The sequence below is a fragment of the Erinaceus europaeus genome, chromosome 11 (assembly GCF_950295315.1).
Source record: "Erinaceus europaeus chromosome 11, mEriEur2.1, whole genome shotgun sequence".
Lineage (NCBI taxonomy): Eukaryota > Metazoa > Chordata > Mammalia > Eulipotyphla > Erinaceidae > Erinaceus > Erinaceus europaeus.
In genome coordinates, this window is record NC_080172.1 from 115549665 (window position 1) to 115569988 (window position 20324).

The window sequence follows — 20324 nt, forward strand, 5'->3', positions numbered from 1 at the left end:
CGCTGCGCTACCGCCCGAATCCCGGGTTTATTTTTTTAACATGATTATATGTAGTATATCTCCACAAAACTAAATTTTTCAACATTATGATGAATTAATAAACTATATTAAGTATAAAAAAAGGGAAAATAAATAAATATATATATATAAAAAGTCAATAAGATTCCACAATAATCTACACTTCCGGTTACTCAAGACGATGACATCACTCGGATGCCCATTCAATAAAAAAAAAAAAAACACCACACACACATGTTGCCCTCACAAAACATGGCAACTCTCTGCTTACTCTGCCCGGTTTCAAGATGGCTCCCCCGACGCCGCTGCGTCCTGTGTCCCGGCTCCACTTCCGGGCTCGCAAGGGGGCGGGGTCCGCCGAGGAAAGCCCTGCGTACCAGCACCTGCGACGGAGGCGCGCTTCAGGGCGCAGGCGCGGGGAGGGGGTGGGGGAGGAGGGAAAGCGGCGAGTAAGATGGAAGATGAGGAGGTCGCTGAGAGCTGGGAGGAGGCGGCAGACAGCGGGGTGAGGAGGAGCCGCCGCCCCGGGGCAGGGCCGGGCGGGACGTGGCGTGAGGGTAGCCTCTGGGGAGCGGGTCCGGGTCTGGTTCTCCCCCCGGTGGGGCCCCACACGCCGGGTGGGTGGCGGAGGAGAGGCCCCCGGTCCCCGAGCGCCGGGAAGGCCTCTTAAAGGGGCCGCGTCCCATTTCTCCCTCCGCCCTGGCCGGGTGCGCCTCCTGCACCCACCGCTGCCCCCTGGACGTCCGCGTCCCGGGGGCGCCCCAGCCGCCACCCAGGGGCCCCCTTTTTGCAGACCCCGGGCGCCTGCTTGCTCGCTGTAGGCTCGCTGAGCCCTTCCTTGCTTTCGGACCCTTCCCTCCCCCCCCCCCCCTTCCCCAGCACCATTTTAAAGTTCATGTGCTCGAGGGAGCAGCACTGCGGGTCGGCCCCCGGGGTGCGGGGTGCGGGGCCTTGCGGGGCGCCGGAGGGCAAGTGCAAGCTCCCCGGGGCCCCCAGCACCCGGCCGACCCCCGCCCCAGCGCTTTGCAGCACCCGCCACGGTGGGCGAGCCTGGGTTTCCCCCCGCCCCCAGCAGCTCTCTCAGTGTGACTCAGAGCTCTCTGCAGGGATGTCGCGGGGTGGGGTGGGGGACACACAGCCCTCAGAACCACCGAAAGCCCCGCGGACAGCCCCCCCCACCCCACCCCCACCAGCCGAGTCCCGGGAGAGGGTCCCTGGGGTGCGCTCTGCGGGCGGGGGGATGCGGGAAGTAGACTCCAGCCTGGGGGGGAAGCCACTTGCTTTCGGAGCTGTTTTTATTTCTCTTTTCTCCTCTCTCTCTCTCTCTCTCTTTTTTTAAAGTATTTTTATTTTGGTTCATCTCCAGTAGCTGTTAAGAAAAGAGTGTAGTTCCCAAGCTGGAATGGCCATTGCCCTCCACGCCACGCACGCCACCCCCAGGTTCGCGATCAGTGTGGCCTTTGCACTTGAGTTCTGTATGGAAAATGTCCTTCTGGCCTGTCTGTGTCCCTGGTCTGTTCAGTCGAGGCTCGAGTGACATCCGTCCACCTTACAGGTGCACGTTGGCAGGGGAGCGTGGAGAGCCAGGTGGACCTGGCTGGGCTGCTTGTGGATGGTGGCAGAAGCTAAGAAATTATTTGCCCTTCGCGGTAGTCGGTGGATTTTAACCCAGGGGTACTGAGATTTTACTCGGGAATTTTCCTTCTTTCTTCCTTTCTTTCTTTCTTTCTTTCTTTCTTTCTATCTTTCCTTCCTTCCTTCCTTCCTTCCTTCTTTGTCACCCCCCCCCACACACACACACACACACACACACGCACACACCGTGGTTCAGTACAGCATTTCTTTAATGATGCGTTTGCTTTTCAATTAGAATGTGAAGGGTCTGTTTAAAAAAGCACTTAGTAGTTTTAACACGCGCAGGCCATCTCTCTCCCGATACTGACTGGAGTGAGGAGAGCAGTTTGAAGGCTGCAACAGGCGCCACGTAGATAGATATTCGTTCAGTAAACATTTCCGAGTGTCATCTATGTGCGGGGCAGTGTCTGTCTGTACGCTTGGGACTTTGCTCCGGAGACGGTCAGATTTCCGGTGGAGGCATTTACTGCCTACCTCTAATATCAGTGAGTCATTCAGACATTCCTCCTGCCATCAGCCCTTGCACAAAAGCTTGGCCTACAATTTTCGAATGTGACTCAGATTGTAAGTTTCTTGACCGATGTCATCCTTGTTTTTCCTCGCCCACTTCAAAGGAACATGACTTGTTCACATTAAAGAAGAAGTGGGCCGGGGTAGATAGCATGGTGGTTATGCAAAGAAACTCTTGTGCCTGAGGCTCCAAAGTCCCAGGTTCAATCACGTGCACCACCATAAACCCGAGCCAAGCAGTGCGCTGGTAAAAACCAATAAATAAATAAACAAATAAGTATAAATGAAGAAGAGGGACAAGGACCCAGGTTCAAGCCCCCGTCCCCCCCGTGCAGGGGGGAAAGCGTCACAAATGGTGAATGAGTGCTGCAGGTGACTTTTTGTCTCTTAGCCTCTTTATCTCCCCCTTCACTTTTGATTTCCAGCTCTCTCTAGCCAATAAATAAATAAAGATAATAATTTAAAAAAGTTAAAAGAAGGTGAACAAAAATGAACGTAGAGCTCAACACTGGGGTTTTCGATTTTCCGAATGGGCAAGTCTCTTAGAAATCAGCTCGCTAACTTGCTTCCACATTTTAGAGCTGGCGACGGGCCAGATAGGCACTTTTTAACTTCGATCTTTCTGGTCCTGCTACGTTTCGGGGATCCCTGTCCTCCAGCACACCCAGAGAAGTTTGGTACTGTATTACACTTTTAAAAAAAATAGTCATTTGTGAGAGTGAGAGAATTGGAGACTGGCACGTGAGAATCCAGGGATCAAACTCAGGACCTGGTGCTTGAGAGTTCAGTGCTCTCTAGCCGCTGTACTACCTTCCGGGCCCCTAAGTGAGAATTTATGTTGTTGTCTTCTGTACGGCTGAGGTCACTGATTCCCAGTTACCTGCAGAAACAACTCAATTAGCAGATCATTTCGTGCCATCCAGGGGAAGAAGAGTGACTTTTGATACATACCTCAGATAAGCTGCTGGTTTTTATTTATTTATTCTGTTGCCAGAGTGGTTTCTGTTGCTCAGCTCTGGTTTAAGTTGGTTTGGGGGTATTGGATTACATTTGGGACCCAGAGGCCTCAGGCAGGAGTCTCTTTTTTTTTTTTGCCTCCGGGTTTATTGCTGGAACTCTGTGCCGGCACTGCGAATCCACTGCTCCTGGAGGCAATTTCCCCCCCCTCCATTTTGTTGCCCTTGTTGTTGTTGTTATTGTTATTGATGCCATTGTTATAGGATAGGACAGAGAGAAATGGAGAGGGGAAGGGAAGACGGGGAGAGAAAGACAGACACCTGCAGACCTGCTTCACCGCCTGTGAAGCGACGACTCCCCTGCAGGTGGGGAGCCGGGGGCTCGAACCGGGATCCTCATGCCGGTCCTTGCGCTTAGCGCCACCTGAGCTTAACCGCTGCGCCACCGCCCGGCTCCCTGCTTTTCCCTTTCTTTCCCTCTTTCTTTCCTCCTTTCTTTCTTTCGTATAGTAAACATTTATTTAAAGAAAAAATCGCTCCTGTACCTTTTTCTTCCAAAGGGTTTATATCCTCAAGTGAAAATTCAGGAACTCTCTGTATTTAATGAAAGGGAGCAGCAGAACATCTTGCTGGCACACGTGGCGTTAGCCCAACGCTTTATCCACTCTACTGCCTTGGGCTGCAAACATACTTTTTAAAAAGCGTAACTGTTTTCTTCATCTTAAGGGACAGATAGCATCCTCCCCGCCTGAGCCAGGTGTTCACTGGGCCTCCTGCCTGCATGGTGCCGCGCGATTCCACCACTTGCATTTGGCTCTTTCTTACTTTTCTTTCCTTTGTTTTTATGATTATTTTTTTCCTGGCCCGTGGTGGGATGGACAATTGAGCCTGGAGCCTAATGTATGAAAGACTTGAAAAAAAATTTTTTTTAATTTATTAATTAATGAGAGGGGTGGTCTGGGAGGTGGTGCAGTGGTAAAGCTTTGGACTCTCAAGCCTGAGGTTTCGAGTTTGAGCCCCTGCAGCACATGTGCCAGAGTGATGTCTGGTTCTTTCTCTCTCCTCCTATCTTTCTCATAAATAAATAAAATCTTTAAAAAGAAATTAATGAGAAAAATGGGAGATGTCACTGCTGTTGGGTAGGACAGAGAGAAGTCGAGAGAGGAGGGGAAGACAGAGGGGGGGGAGAAAGACACCTGCAGACCTGCTTCACCGCCTGTGAAGCGACCCCCCTGCAGGTGGGAGTGGGGGGCTCGAACCGGGATCCTTATGCCGGTCCTGGCACTTGCACCACGTGCGCTTAACCCGCTGTGCCACCGCCCGACCCCGTATGGTCTCAAGCTTTACATGCCCTTGTTTGGAAAGTTGAAAGGTAGAGCTTGTTAGCCCATCGTGCTGATTCGAAGGGCCCGTTGGATTCAGCCGCGGTCAGCGAGGAGGGCAGGCAAGAGTGTAGGCCCGTGCACGGAGCCCAGGGCCAGTGAGAGAATCGCGCAGCTTTGGGAGAGCTGCGAGTGTTTCCTTCTGGCTGGCGGGCAGGCAGTTGGCAGCCTTGAGTGGAAAGAAACGAGGCCACAGAGGCAGGCAGGCTCCTCCTCCTGTCTGGCTGGGAGCTCGGACTCTGTCCCGGAGGCCGAAGATAAATCACTCTGAGGCTTTCTTCAGTAGCGAAGTGACAGCATTAGATTTTGATCTAAGAGTTGGGAACTCTGGTTTACTAGCTGGTGCCCCTGAAAGGTTCCTGCACCTGACTTTGAAGCCCTCGGTGCTTCCTGTAACTGATGTTGTCGTGGGGTAGGGCCAGGGGTTATCTCCAGCCAGGCTAGCTGGTGCTGACTTCCTTCTGTCTGCTTTTACAGGCAAGATTCTGGTTTCGCAAAGCACAACTCCGAGTACCATAGCTGAAGGAAGGGGCCATCTCTACCGTTTCCTCATCCTTTGGGGACAGTTGGACAGCTAGGGACTGTGGTGTCCCCGGAGGAGACCGAGCACTCGGCCAGTGTAGGCGTGCTTGTGCTGAGTAGTCTGTCCCGGGTACTCTTGAGAAGGGTCTGTTGGACGATGGTTCCAAAGAAGGAGGATAATGAGCTTTTCATTACTCACTTCTCAGCTCTTTTCATGAAGACTGACGGGGCCCTGTTCCCAGCGTGCTCTGGGCATTGAAGAGAGCTGCCATGGTTGCTGAAGGCTGGAGATTCTGACATCCACAAGTCTCTTGTCCCCTCTCCAACAGGAGAGAGCTTAATGTATCTCTCTCAAGCTTCTAATACAACCCTGCAAGAGAAAAGTGGCAGTAAGCTTGAAACATTCTTGCAGCCTCCCCTTTCCAGTTTCTCTTGCTACACTTCCTGAACTCTGCACAGGTAGCAAGGTCTGCTGGCTTGAAGCCACTGTAGCAGGTGGCTTCACGAGGTGTAGGGCTTCTCTGCATACTTTGCGCATAGGAGGGAAATACATATGTGTGTATTTCACACATACACACACACATATATGTATCCCCCCCCCCCATCTTAGGACAACTACTGACTTGTTGGTTTCTTGGGAATAAGTGGCCAATATACAGAGTGAGATTTTTTTTTTTTAATGGTAACCATGGAGATTTCTTTTCCCAAGTACAGTCTTTGCCAGTCAGTTGCTCTTGGCTTTCACATCTCATTCTGTGCAGAATGCTGATGGAAAGATTAAATTTAAAGCCAATCTCTACAGAAATTAGCAGCAAGTCCCAACATGGGTCTGTATGTAGATAAAGGATCTCGTCTCAGCTGATAGACATTTAGAAGGTCTCACAGTCAGTCTTCTCTGCACTTAAACTGGATCCAGGAAATAACGGTCATTCCTTCCTAAGAATAATAAATACACAGTCAAAGTTACATTACTCAGAGGCTGTGATGGGATACTCAGATGGCATCGGATAAGACAGGACTTGAGCCTGGAAAGGTCAGGACTGTCAACACTCTCCACAGACCTTTAGAGCTGCACTCCGACCCTTACCCTGGCCTTGGCTCATAAAAGCAGTGGTGACCCTCTAGCTGTCATTCCTGTTTTTTCTTTCTTTCTTTCTTTTTTTTTTTTGCCTCCAGGGTTATCATTGGGGTTTGGTGCCTGCACTATGGATCCACTGCTCCTGGAGGCCTTTTTTCCTATTTGTTGCCCTTGTTGTTACTCTTATTGTTGTCGTTATTATTGTTGCCATTGCTGTTCTTGTTTCTGGATGGGACAGAGAGAAATGGAGAGAGGAGGGGAAGACAGAGAGGGGGAGAGAAAGACAGACACCTGCAGACCTGCTTCACCACCTGTGAAGCGACTCCCCTGCAGGTGGGGAGCCGGGGTTCGAACCAGGATCCTTATGCCGGTCCTTGTGCTTCGTGCCACCTGCACTTAATCTGCTGTGCTACCACCCGACCCCCATCATTCCTGTTTCTACCACCTAGGTGCACGCTCCTAAGTCTGTGCTCTCACGCAGCCAGGAAAGGTGAAACTTTGAGAGCTTACTACAAGTCAGGTCAGGTAGTAGACACACTGCCCTTTCCCAGTCCACTGGCCTGAAGAGGTGGGGTGCCATTTCTCCCAGTGTCCGGGAAGGGAAATCCTAGGACTGCTCGGTGTCCTTATTCCACACTCTTAAGAACTTTTTTTTTTTTTTTTTTTTGCTTAGTTTACTTTGCTTTTCACCAGGTAATTAAAGTACCTCAGGATACTTAGTTGCCGGCTGTTTTGAAGTCTTGTTACTTGTTTTCCCTGTGACTGGCCTGTTTCTATAGTCCAGAAGATGAACAATTTTGAGGCTCTGAGAAACTTAAGTTCTTCAGAACCAGAAGAATAGTGAGTGATGACGTCCATCGTAGCATTGTCAGCCGTGACAGGTCAGATGCTAGTTGAGATCCGGTTCACAAAAGGGACATGACCAAGTGGAAAGTGACCCTGGAAAGAATTTTTGCTCAGATCTTGTGAGACGGTCTGACAACGCAGGGCCAGGTGGTGGTGCAGTGGGTTAAGCGCACATGGTACGAAGCAAGGACTGGCTCAAGGATCCCGGTTCAAGCCCCGACTCCTCCCCTGTAGGGGGGGGGTCACTTCACAAGCAGTGAAGCAGGTCTGTAGGTGTCTATCTTTCCCTCTCCCTGTATTCCCCTCCTCTCTCAATTTCTCTCTATGCAAAATATCGGGGAGAGTCACAAAAACAGTGGATTTGTAATGTGGGCACCGAACCTAAGTGATAACCCTGGAGGCAACAACAACAGAAAAGACTTAACTCTGCTGTGCTAGGATCTCCTTAGGAGTCGCAGTCTAGCAGTCCTGGGAAAGTCAGCCTCTCAATTATTGGGGGGGGGGGGGGTACACATTTTTTTTTTTATATTTTATTTTATTTATTCCCTTTTGTTGCCCTTGTTGTTTTATTGTTGTAGTTATTATTGTTGTTGTCGTTGTTGGATAGGACAGAGAGAAATGGAGAGGGGAGGGGAAGACAGAGAGGAGGAGAGAAAGACAGACACCTGCAGACCTGCTTCATCGCCCGTGAAGCGACTCCCCTGCAGGTGGGGAGCCGGGGGTTCGAACCGGGATCCTTATGCCGGTCCTTGTGCTTTGCGTCACCTGCGCTTAACCCGCTGCGCTACAGCCCGACTCCCTTCCTTTTTTTTTTTTTACCTTTAATTTTTGTTTGTTTAATATAGATAGAGAGAAATTGAGAGGTGAGGGAGAGAGACAGCTGCAGTCCTGCTTTGCCACTCGTGAGGCCTTCTCCCTGCAGGTGGGGACCAGGGGCTTGAACCTGGGTCCTTGTGCACTGTAATGTGTGCGCTTAACCAGGTGCGCCACCACCTGGCCTCAGACCTTGGTTTCTTCAGCTGTTACCCTTCCTCTGTTCACTACAGCCCTCAGGGAAACTTTGTAAAATAAATGGTTGGATTTGAATGTCTTTGTCTATGGGTGTGGGCGTGGGTGTGTGTGTGTGTCTGTCTGTCTGTCTGTCTGGTTTTGGTGGTGCTGGGGATTGAACCTAGGCCTTTTGATGCTTCTTGCTTCAAAGTCTTTTTGCGTCCTCGTGTCCATCCTGCTTGCTGTCTGTAGCCTGTTACTTTGTTGACTTACGCCCGGAGGCGTCAGCTCCTGTCCCTCTGAGTGCGATGACATACAGACTCGCTGCCCTGTGCCAGGCTGGGGGCAGGCACAGTGCCTTTGGGTCCGTTCTCCGGACGGTATACCGAGTCACTGAGCCTTGCTATTCATGCATTATAAATGGCAGCGCGAAGGGAAGGGGTAGGTTGTCTCTGCAGGTCACTGGCGCACTTTCTCCCCCTCAGCCATGGAAGTCCAGAGACTAACGTTCAGATGCCGGAGTCTGGCTTCTGGGCAGAGCGTTGCCTCCCTTTCTCCTAGCTTCATTCTCCTCCTCTGTAAAGCTCAGTCAGTCAGATCGCCTTGCCCGGCCGTGAAGCGCCATTTAGAGGCGACGCCGGAGCAGAGTGAGGAGACTGCTCCCCGGCTCTCCCTGGCACCGGCGCTGTGGCCTCTGTCTGGTTAGGGTGCAAAGTTCCTAGGACAGACGGACTGACTCTTTGTCGCCACCCCTGCGGACTGATGTTTCTTCTGGGAGTTGCGTCTTTCTCTCTGTCTGTTCCCTCACCCCAGCTCTCTCGTGATCTAAGATAAAAAAAAGTAAGAAAATACCAGGATCGTCGTGGTTGCCGGGGGAGGAAGCGGTAGAGGAGGCATTGATTGGGGCGTGCGGGTGTGTGTGGTCGGAACTGCCGCTCAAGGCGCTGTCGGGGCCGTGGACCGGGCTCTGGTCACAGACGCGGACGCGCGGAGACTTGCTGCTGTGTTTTGGAGAAGGAGGCGGTGTGCGGTCAGCCGGCGTGCAGTCTGGAGGCCGCAGGGCACTGCCACCGCGGCAGACGGGTGGGCAGGAGAGGGTCTGCGGGCCGCGTGGGGAAGCAGAAGGAGCCGACAGCTTGCTTTTGGACGTAGGACGCGGAGATACTATCTGACATTCCAGTGGGGATTTTCAGGCAGCGGCTGTGTGGCACCTCCGCAGCCGTGGAACTAGAGGAGGCAGTTGAGAAAGCAAGCCACCGCGCCTCCAGGAGCCAAGTGCGGTGTGCGGGGACCTGGGTTCAAGCCGCCAGTCCCCACCTGCGCGGTGGGATCTTCACTAGGGCTGAGGCGGGCTGCGCTTGCCTGCCTCCCCTCCCCTCTCAATATCTCTCTGTCCTGTCAAGTAAATAAATAAAATAAGGAAGGAAGGAATTGAGGGAGGAGTGCAAACTCTGATCTCAAGATGGGGAGAGGAAGAAGTCAGGTGTGGCGTGTGAGGAGAGCCAAGGAGTCGAGGGAGGCCAGGCGAGTGGCGTCTGAGAGGCCACTCTAGAGAATGCAGGAAGGAAGGAAGGAAGGAAGGAAGGAAGGAAGGAAGGAAGGAAGGAAGGAAGGAAGGTAGGTGGAGGGTCCGGTGCTGCTGGAAGGCTGAAATGAAGATTCGGAACTGGATTAAGGAGATGGTGCGTGTCCCTCAGAGCTGGGCCAGGGACACGGGAAGGCCCAAAGTAAACAGCACCCCTGTGGACCCCAGGACGCCCGCCTGGTGTTCGCTGGGTAGCCGGTCCCCTTACAGTACCTGGCAAGCCCACATGCTTTAACGGGGAGTTCTCCAGAAGCCTCATTTGTTTAAAGATCTTTGGAAATGTTTAACTTATTTACTGGTCAGAGACAAATTGAGAGGGAAGGGGAAAAAGGGAGATAGCCTCAGCACGGCTACCCCGCTCGTGAAACTTCTCCCCTGCAGGAGGGGAGCGGGAGCTTGAACCTGGGTCCTTATGCTTTGTGACTTGTGTGCTCTTCTGGGTGACGTATGTGTTGATAATAAAGCCCGTGTGAGGGGAGGGGACTTTCAGGTGTGAAATGGTGGGGGAGGCTGGGGGCGAGAGTATTTTGCAGAAACCTGAGAAAACCTATCCATCTGTCAACACCTGTGTTCACTATAACCATTAAGCCCCCCAGTTAGAAAATAATACATTGGCCAGGGGTAGGTAGCATCATGGTTCTGCAAAGAGACTCTCCTGCCTGAGGCTCTAAAGTCCCAGGTTCAGTCCCCTGCACCGCTACAAGCCAGAGCTGAGCAGCGCTCTGGTAAAAAAAAAAAAAAAAAACAATTGGAAAAAATAATAATAAATTGCGGTGATCAAACTCAGGACCTCATGCTTATAAATTCATTGCACTAACTACTGTGCTACTTCCTGGGTGTATGTCCATATGCACGTATATGCGTGTGTGTGTGTGTGTGTGTGTGTGTGTGTGTGTGTGTGTATTTTTAAAGACTCATTTGTTAGAGGCCAGAAGAAAGAACCATGAGATGCTGGGCATCAGGCAGGCCCTTAGGTTCAAGAGCCTAGTGCCTTATCCACCGTGCCACCTCGTGTGTGTGTGTGTGTGTGTGTGCGTGCGCGCGCGTGTGCGTGTGTGTGTGTGTGCGCGTGTGCGTGTGTGTGTGTGTGTGTGTAGTAGCAGCAGCAGCAGCAGCAGAGCACTTGCTTTTGGTGGTGCTAGGGGTTGCAGCTGGTACCTTGGAGGCTTAGGCATGAAAGTCTTAATTTAAAATCATATCGTGCAAGCATGTAATCAGTACTATGAAAGTGTTAACAGGTTATTTTTAATTTTTTAAAATCTTTATTTGTTTGCTGGATAGAGAGAGTCAGAAATGGAGAGGGAAGGGGTGATAGAGAGGGAGAGAGACGCCTGCAGCCCTGCTTCACCACTCGTGAAGCTTTCCCCCTGCTGGTGGACACTGGGGGCTCGAACCTGGGTCCTTGTGCACTGTAACATGTGCGCTCAATCAAGTGCGCCACCACCTGGCCCCTTAACAGGTTATTTTGATAAGATTTATTTTATTTGTTACAGATGAGAGAGAGAGTGCGTGCATTCATGAACCAGAAGAACAAGAACAGGTCAAGCCGGAGGGAGCGCTCTGGCCTGAGAGACTAACAAACTCTTGCACACGCTTTCTGTGTCACTGAGATGGGTGCTCACAGCCAGCATGTCTGGCATCAGACTGCCGGGTATCGGGCGTTCGCTCACCAGCCGCGTAGGGCAGTGAGCGGTGAGCCGGATGCTGTGTGGAGTAGCTGGCTGCACAAGAGACTGACTACCCAGGGGCTTCCTTGGGGGCGGCTTCAGAGGCATTCTGAAAACGGGCGTGAACTTGGGAAGTAGCCTCCCTTAGAGTCAAGTAAGAATTGTCTGGACCCCAGAGCACACGGTGGTTTCCTGGTGCTCTAGGCTTCTCTTTTCTTTTTTTAATTTATTTTCCCTTTTGTTGCCCTTCTTTTTTATTGTTGTAGTTATTATTATTGATGTCGTTGTTGTTGGATAGGACAGAGAGAGAAATGGAGAGAGGGCGAGAGAAAGACAGACACCTGCAGACCTGTTTCAGTGAAGCCCGGGAAGCGACTCCCCTGCAGGTGGGGAGCCAGGGGCTCGAACCGGGATCCTTACGCCTCTCCCTGTGCTTTGTGCCACGTGCGCTTAACCCACTGCGCCACCGCCCGACTCCCTGTTTGTTTGTTTTAATGAGAGAATGAGAGGGACACAGAGAGAGACCAGAGCACTCCCCAGCTCTGACTTATGGTGGTGCTGGGGCTCAAACCTGGGACCTCAGAGCCTCAGGCAGGAAAGTCATTTGCAGAACCCCTTGCCAGATTTCCTCAAACTCAGACTTTGCTGGCCCAGGAATATAATTTGAGTTGAACTGATGGAGGCTAATAAAAGCAAACTCAGCTAAAGTGTTCTCAGGTGGTTGTATAGGGTAGATTAAAAGGGGTCGTTGTGGAAGATGCCTGTCTAGGTCTGCACCTCCGCCTAGACGCTCTATTTTAAGCCCCTTTCCCGGCACTTTGGTTTTTCTTCTCCCTGGCCTCTGCTTGTGTTTTACCACCCCACCCCCCACCCCCGTTTCCCCACTCTCTCTCACTTCTTCTGGAAGTAGTAGTCTGTGAAGTCCTTGCAGCTTTTTCTAGTTTTTCGTGGTGGGTTTGCCTCCTCTCCATGATTGAATTTAAGGAATGAGGTCAAGTGAGATGGTGAAGGTTACTCAGAGCTGGCAACCACATTCACTCCGCTGGTCTCTCTCTCACTGGGTTGCTCTCTCCTCAAGGATCGCCTTACGCAGCACTTGGTACATTTCCTCCCCCCCCCCCAGCCCCATTATCATTATTATTTTATTTTGTCCGGTAGAAGAGAGACCAGAGACACAGTCTGGTTTGTGTGGTGCTGGTGGTTCAACTCAAAACGTCATGCTTGCAAGTCCCAAAGCTCAGCCACTACACCGCTGTCCAGGCCGCATTTTTCAAGGACATGATGGTGGGGCCAGACGGTGGCTCACCTGGGTTAAACACACACGCTGCAGTGTGCAAGGACCCGGGTTCAGAGCCCCCAGCCCCCACCTTCTGGGGGAAAGCTTCAGAAGCAGCACTCTGGAGTCTCTGTCTCTCTCTATTAAATAAAAAGAAAGAAAGATGAGGTGGGGGGAACAAAACAAACGAGAAGATATTAAAATAAAATAGTCATCTAGGTGGGCAAGTGGTTTTTATGGTATTAGACTCTCACACATAGGGTCCCTAGTCTCCTAAATTGAATTTTGTATAGTTTACAGAGAGAGAGAGAGAGAGAGAGATACAGAAGGACAGAGGGAGAAAGACCAGAGCACTGCTCAGCTCCCACTTACGGTGGTGCGGGGGATTGAACCTGCGACCTTGGAGCCTCGGGCGTTAAAAGTCTTGCATAACCACAGTGCTGTCTCCTCAGTCTAATAAATCTTTTTCTATTATTGACACGAGAGGAAAAAGAGTGGAGAAGAGAGCGAGCAGAGAATCAAAACATCGCCCGTCACCTGTGATGCCAGGGGTCAGACTCAGGAACTCTTGCTTCCAGATCCAGCACTCACGTCCCTACGCCGCCTCCCGGGCCGCCACCTGCCCTCAGTTTCCCGACAGCCACCGGCCAGGTCCCGGTTCCTCTGAGGGTTCCACTGCAGCCCACAGACACGCTTCCTTCCGCTGCCATTCCCACAGAAGGAAGAGCATGCGGCTTTCGTCAGGCGAGTCCCTACAGGGTACAGGACAGACTTCTAACACTTCCTCTTTGAGAAAGTCTCTGCTTTCTCAGTGTATCTCAAAGGCCCTTTTCTTTTGGTTCCACTATTTCAAAAATGGGAGGCAGCGGCCGGGTGTGGCTCGCCACAGACGGCACACACCAACATGCCTGAAGACCCAGGTTCAAGCACCCGGTCCGACAGCAGTGTGGCCGAGTGGCGAAGCAGTGCTAGAGGTCCCTCTGACTTAAGAAGAACAGACAGACAAAACACCATCCCGAGTGGTGAGGCTGTGTACACGCCATGCCCCAGCAACAACCCTGACAACAAAAACAAATAAATAAATTCATTCTATTTTTTTTTACCAGAGCACTGATCAGCTCCGGCTTATCGTGGCGCGGGGGGGATTGAACCTGGGACCTGTGAACCTCAGGCATGAGAGTCTGTTTGCATGGCCATTCTGCTGTCTCCCCCACCCATAAATAAATGCTTAAAGCAAATTTAAAAAGGCAGCCAATGTGGGGTGGAGAGATAGCTCAGTGCTTTTCATATATGAGGTCCTGGACTTAACCCCCAGCACCACTCCCACCAGCAAAAGGCAGAAAACGGCATCCGATGACATCATGGTGTAGCAGCCCCGCAGCCCATCCCCCACACGTTTCTCAGCTACTGAATTTTTTTTTTTTTTTTTTTTTTTTTTTTAGCTCAGAAGTTATTTTTTGAACGTGACAGCAATACTGACTCGTCACTGTCGAATCAGACCTGGGCAGATAGGACTTGTGGTGCTTCCTCCCTTCCTCTGGTGCGAGCCAGAGGGGAACAGGCAGAAGGAGTATTGGAGATGGCCAGCCAGGCCCTGTGGGCACAGAGTCATCGCCACACCTGCGAGAGGCCAGCTAGGAGTTGCTGAGGTCGAGTCAGCAGGCAGGTTATCCAGAGAAGGCCCGGGAGAGCCTCTCTGAGCCTGACATGGCCGGTGCTGGACTTGAAAGGTGGAGAAACTCGCAGCTGTCGTAAAATAAAATTTGGCGGGACTACCTGTGAGTGTGTTTTAACCTGAGCACTGCTCAGCTCGTTTTTCTTTTTTTCTTTTTTGCCTCCAGGGCTGTCGCTGGGGCTCGCTCGCTGCCTGCGCTGTGAATCCACTGCTCCTGGTGGCCATCCTTTTTCCATTGTTGTTACTGTTGTTGCTTTTACTGTGGTTAGATAGGATAGAGAGGAGGGGAAGACGGGGAGAGAAAGATACCCACCTGCAGACCTGCTTCTGTGCTTATGGAGCGACCCCCCTGCAGGTGGGGAGCCGGGGGCTCGAACCCCAGGATCTTCATATGGTCCTTGGCTTCGCACGACATGTGCCTAACCCAGTGCGCTACCACCCAGCCCCCTCAGCCCTGGTTTCTGAAGGTGCTGGGAATTAAACCTGGGGCCTCTGGTGTAAAGGCTTTTTGCATAACCATTACACTGTCTCCCCAGTCCATCTTTATTCTTTTTTTAAAACTTTTAAAAAATATTTATTTATTCTCTTTTATTGCCCTTGTTTTTTAAAAATATTTATTCCCTTTTGTTGCCCTTGTTGACCCTTGTTGTTTTTAATTGTAGTTATTGATGTCGTCATTGTTAGATAGGACAGAGAGAAATGGAGAGAGGAGGGGAAGACAGAGAGGGGGAGAGAAAGACAGACACCTGCAGCCCTGCTTCACCGCCTGTGAAGTGACTCCCCTGCAGGTGGGGCGCCGGGGGCTCGAACCGGGATCCTTGCCCTTTACACCACGTGCGCTTAACCCCTGTGCTACCGCCCGACTCCCAGTCCATCTTTATTAAATGAAATTGAGGCCCTCACAGGAGCAGTCAGAATCTCCCGTGGCTGAGGAGACGCCAGACCTCTGCGGAGAAGACTGCTTGCCCAGGCGGCCCTATCACTGGGGAAGCCGACAGATATTCTGAAGAGATTAGGTGCCCGCCGGCACTGAGCGCTTGTGGTGCGGTTTATCACAGCACCTTCCTTCTCTTCGCCTGTTTTCTCAGAAGGGCGGCGTTATGGTATCAGGTCACGCCAGCTTCAGTTCTCCAAGAAATCTTGTATAGTATTTTCTTGAGATTCCCCCACTGTCTGCTTGTAAACATCTGCTTCTCAAATGTGAATTCGCTGAACAAGACCACTGGAGTCTGTGGGCACACCAGGAGCCCCAAACTGGTCCTGAATTGAAGAGGACAAACAGTAGAAGCTGGGAGTCGGGCGGTGGTGCAGCGGGTTAAGCGCAGGTGGCGCAAAGCACAAGGACCGGCATAAGGATCCCAGTTCGAACCCCAGCTCCCCACCTGCAGGGGAGTCGCTTCACAGGCGGTGAAGCAGGTCTGCAGGTGTCTGTCTTTCTCTCCTTCCTCCTCTCTGTCTTCCCCTCCTCTCTCCATTTCTCTCTGTCCTATCCAACAACAACAACAACAATAATAACTACAACAATAAAACAACAAGGGCAACAAAAGGGAATAAATAAATAAAATAAATATTAAAAAAAAAAAAAACAGTAGAAGCTACAAGCTAGCTGACGAATCACTCAGACTGTAACTACTGCTTAAGGAGGGGCCGTTCTGCGTCGGAGGCGGGAGGCAGGCAGCCTTTTAGACCTCCGTTTATATAAGAGGCCTTGGACCCTTGGGAATCGTGCCGCTTGCGCTGGACGCCAGAGGAAGGATGTGATGTGCACAGGCCGGGACGTTTCTTGGGCTCGGGCGGGTGGACCTTTGGGAGAGGATCAGACACCAGGATGGGGGGCACACTCCCCCACTGTCTCTTCAGAGTAACAGAGGAGACAAAGAATTGACTCCCTTCCATGAGCTTAGTCTGAGTCGGAAGTGGACTGATGAACCTGCTTCTTTTTCTTTGAGATTTGTTTGTGGAGTCTCCAGAGTCTCCAGAGCTTCACCTGCTGTGGCCCGACTTGCAGATAAACAGACAGACCCCACAGCACTGCCGCTCCCTTCCCTCCGGGCCGGACTCTGACCCGGGTTGTGTGCACGGCAAAGCAGGCGCCCTGTCCAGGCGAGCTATTTGGCCCTTATTTATCTTAGGGGCGTGAAAGTCGCTCTTGAGCTCCGGTCTGCTCTGCTCTGCTCTGCTCTACCCAGCGAGCCACCTGTCTGCTTGCCCCAGTCTTTTCCTTGAACATTCAGGTCTGAGACGCGCGGTCTTGTTCCTGCACTCGAGAGGGAAGGAGACAGACGCCTGTAGCCTTGCTTCACCACTCGTGAAGCTTTCCCCCTGCAGATGGGGACCAGGGGCTTGAACCCTGGCCCTTGAGCACTGTGGTGTGTGCACTTCACTAGGTGCGCCACCGCCTGGCCCGATTGTATTTTACTGCGTGATCACCCACCCTGCTTCCCCTCACATGGGGCGGCGGGCCGCTCATCTCCAGACCTTTACCATTCTGGGCTGGCTTCCTGAGAGGAAAGAAGCATAGCACTGAAGCTTCTTCCTTCCGTGTGGTGGGGGCCGGGCTCAGACCTGGGCTCCACACGTGAGAAAGCAGTCTGCCAGTGCCCAGCTGAGCCCTACGATGGTCCTGCACCGAGCCCCGCCTCCGCTCTCCCTCGGGCTTTGCCTGTTCTGACTCGGAAATATGCAGCTGCTTCTGTAGAGGTCGGTCTCACAGGGCAGGGGTACCTGTGTTGGCAACAGCCGGTTTGTTTGCTTTTTCCACAAACCAGAGAGCTCTGCTCAGCTGTGGCTTATGGCGGTGCTGGGGATTGAACCTGCGAGCTCAGAGTCTCGGGCATCGGAGTCCTCTGCTATGCTGTTTCCCAGCCCACAGTAGACCTTTTGCTTGGGATTTTAACCTGAAGAGAGGCAGCTACTCCACTTACTAGAAGATAGCTAAGAGTATCATCTTTTTATTGGGGGATAGATATAACATAATGGTTCTGCAAAGGAGACCCTCATGTCTCAAGCAGAAAGTCAAAGTCTCAGGTTCAGTCCCCCACACCATCATAAGCCAGAGCTGAGCAGTGCTCTGGTCAAAATAAATAAAAATAAAATTGAGTATCAGCTTTTGGAGTTTGCTTGAGGCAACTTGGTTGTGAGGTCTTTGCAGGAGAAACCATTGGACATCAAACTGTTTTTTCTTTTTCTTTTTTTTCACCAGAGCACAGCTCAACTGATTTATGTTGGTATGGGGAATTGAACCTGGGACCTGGGAACCTCGTGCCTAAGAATCTCTTTGCATAGCTGTCATACTGTCTCCTCTGCCCAAACATTGATGTGCTTATGCCCTAACACTTGCCTAGCGTCTTAGCGACTCTTCCCTCTCTCAGGACAGATAACAGAGGGACGATGAGTCTACGGATTTCTTTTAGTATCGTTAGAATCTGAGTTTTTTTTTAAAAAATAATTTATTATCAGATAGAGGCAGAGAAATTGAGGGGAGAGAGGCACCTGCAGCCCTGCTTCACCACTCATGAAGCTTTCCCCCTGCAGGTGGGGACCGGGGACTTGAACCTGGGTCCTTGTGCGCTGCAATGTGAGTGCTTAACCAGGTGCGCCACCACCTGGCCCCTAGAATTTGAGTTCTTTTTTTTTAATGGTTTTTTTTTTTAATTTTTAAAAAAATATTTATCCCTTTTGTTGCCCTTGTTTTATTGTTGTTTGTTTTTATTGTTGTTTGTTTTTATTATTGTATTGTTTTTTATATCCAACAATAACCATTGTTGGATAGGACAGAGAGGAATGGAGAGAGGAGGGGAAGACAGAGAAGGGGAGAGAAAGACAGACACCTGCAGACCTGCTTCACCGCCTGTGAAGCGACTCCCCTTCAGGTGGGGAGCTGGGGGCTCGAACTGGGAACTGGGATCCTTACGCCGGTCCTTGCGCTTTGTGCCATGTGTGCTTAACCCGCTGTGCTACCGCCCGACTACCCAAATTTGAATTCTTAACACGGGAGCGTTGATCATGGACCAGGACTCTGTGCTTTCTTATAAAAGAGGTGGTCAGGATCTGGGCGGTAGCACGCCTGGTTGACCACACATACTCCAGTGTGCAAGGGCCAGGGTTCAAGCCCCCACTCCCCACCTGCAGGAGAAAAGCTTCATGAGAGGTACAGCAGGGCAGCAGATGTCTCTCTTTCTCCCTCTTACCTCCCCCTTCCCTATGAATTTCCATCTGATAAATAATTTAAAAAATAAAAGAGAGGGTCCCTCTGGGTGATGAAAGCCTTGTTTGGGGCCTTCACCTCGATGCTCCTCACAAGTCTCTGAAGGCGTGGGCTCTCCTTGCAGTGTGCCCTACAGTGGTTTTGCCTTAGCTCAGCTGGTCAGAGCATGATTCTGAGAGCATACCGACGATTGCACCAGTCCAAGGAGAGGGTGGGCTGACTCATGATTCCTGGACAGACTCCAGAGCCAGACGCGTGCCCTCTCCAGCTGCTGGCTGAGTGCCCCTCTCCTGTGTGGGCGGCTCTGGGCCTGCGGTTGTCCAGCTGTCTGTCTGGAGACGGTCAGGAGCAGCTTGCTACCAAAGCTGGCGGGTTTGTACCTTGGGTCTGGTCTCTGATCTGATGGAACAATGTCTCCTCAGCTCTGCAGGGCCATCCTGCCCAGTGAAAGTGGGCTGTAACGACTCAGCTTGGAGTACCAGTGACATCCCCAGGGATGGGATCATAGCTACTAGCTGGGGCGGGCGGGGGGGCTATGGTGGTTCTGTAGCAGTGTGGGGTAGAGCCTCAGTGGGCCTCAGCTGCCTGCCCGTGAGCCAGAGTGCATTCCTTAACTCCCCGAGCCCCTAACCTTCCTAAGACAGAAGAGGCACGAAGCACAAGGATTGGCATAAGGATCCGGGTTCGAGAGCCCCCGGCTCCCCACCTGCAGGGGAGTCACTTCACAGGCGGTGAAGCAGGTCTGCAGGTATCTGTCTTTCTCTCCCCCTCTGTCTTTCCCTCCTCTCTCCATTTCTCTCTGTCCTATCTAAATATGATGACATCAATAAAACAACAAGGACAACAAAAAGGAAATAATTTAAAAAAAAAAAAAGAAAAGATGATGCTAGTAGCAGAAAATGTGGGTTTGTTTTTTTTTTCCTCCTGGGTTATTGATGCGGCTTGGTGTCTGCACTACGAACCCCCTGCTCCCTTCCATTGTTACTATTGTTGGTGGACAGGACAGAAAGAAATTGAGAGGGGAGCGGGAGACGGGGAGAGAAAGATAGACACCTGCAGACCCGCTTCACCACTTGTGAAGTGTTCCACCTGCAGGTAGAGAGCTGGGGGATTGAACCAAGATCCTTGCCCTTTGCACTACGTGTGTGTGCTTGACCCGATGCCCTACCGCCTGACCCCCAGAAAGTGAGTTTTAAGAGTATGTTGACAGGATTAAAACAATATGACCAGTGACTGGGGTTAAGCGCACGTCACGAAGCGCAAGGACTGCATAAGAGTCTCAGTTTGTGCCTCCTGCCTGCAGAGGGCTGCAGGTGTCTGTCTCTCTCTCCCCCCCTCTGTCTTTCCCATCTTTCTCGATTTCTCTGTCCTATCCAACAACAGCAGCAATAACAGTAACAACAAGGGCAACAAACATGGGGGGGATGGCCTCCAGGAGCAGTGGATTCCTAGTGCAGGCACCGAGCCCCAGCAATAACCCTGGAGGCAAAAAACAAACAGTATGACCACGAAGACATTTTTAATGCTTGTAGTTTTATATGGATGCCAAGTATACGCTGGCTGTGGCCTGGTTTGAGAAGAGACACTGTTGTTCAGACACAGCTCCTGATCTCCTCAAAGGGCTTCTCTCTACCAGACTCCATCTGCTGAGTCCGGGCAGGCTCTTTTTTTATCTTTATCTTTCCCGAGACTGTTAGAAAAACAACCTGCTCTCCAGAGAGTTACAAAAAGAGTGTTTTGACTGCAGATCTTAACTTACCTGCTCGTTCGTCTCATTCGGTCCTTGCAGTGGTGTGAAAGCGGCGGTTCGAGTGCTAACAGTGTAGACATTTGGAGCTTTTCCAAACCAGTCTCGAGTCCAGCTGCCTGTATACAGGGCCAGGGCACTGTGGGCCAGGAGCCCTCGCCCTCCCCCTCCCCCGTTCTGCTCCGTGCTTGGTTCGTGATGGAGTCTGTCATCTGCTTGGTCTTTGGAGG

General features: G+C 51.5%; 1 protein-coding gene across 6 annotated transcripts in view; it reads left to right on the forward strand.

Moving 5' to 3' along the window:
* Window positions 1–290: 290 nt before the first annotated feature.
* Window positions 291–20324, forward strand: part of SZRD1 (SUZ RNA binding domain containing 1) — a 30532-nt gene continuing 10498 nt past the window's right edge. For 2 of the 6 annotated variants that reach the window (XM_060200925.1, XM_060200926.1), the window contains exon 1: window positions 291–523. In XM_060200925.1, the coding sequence (XP_060056908.1) occupies window positions 306–523 (218 nt within the window). In that variant the 5' untranslated portion in view covers window positions 291–305. Of the gene's footprint in view, window positions 524–2319; window positions 2519–20324 lie in introns of those variants that run through there. The other 4 variants (XM_060200927.1, XM_060200928.1, XM_016188425.2 and 1 more) reach the window with 3 other exon arrangements.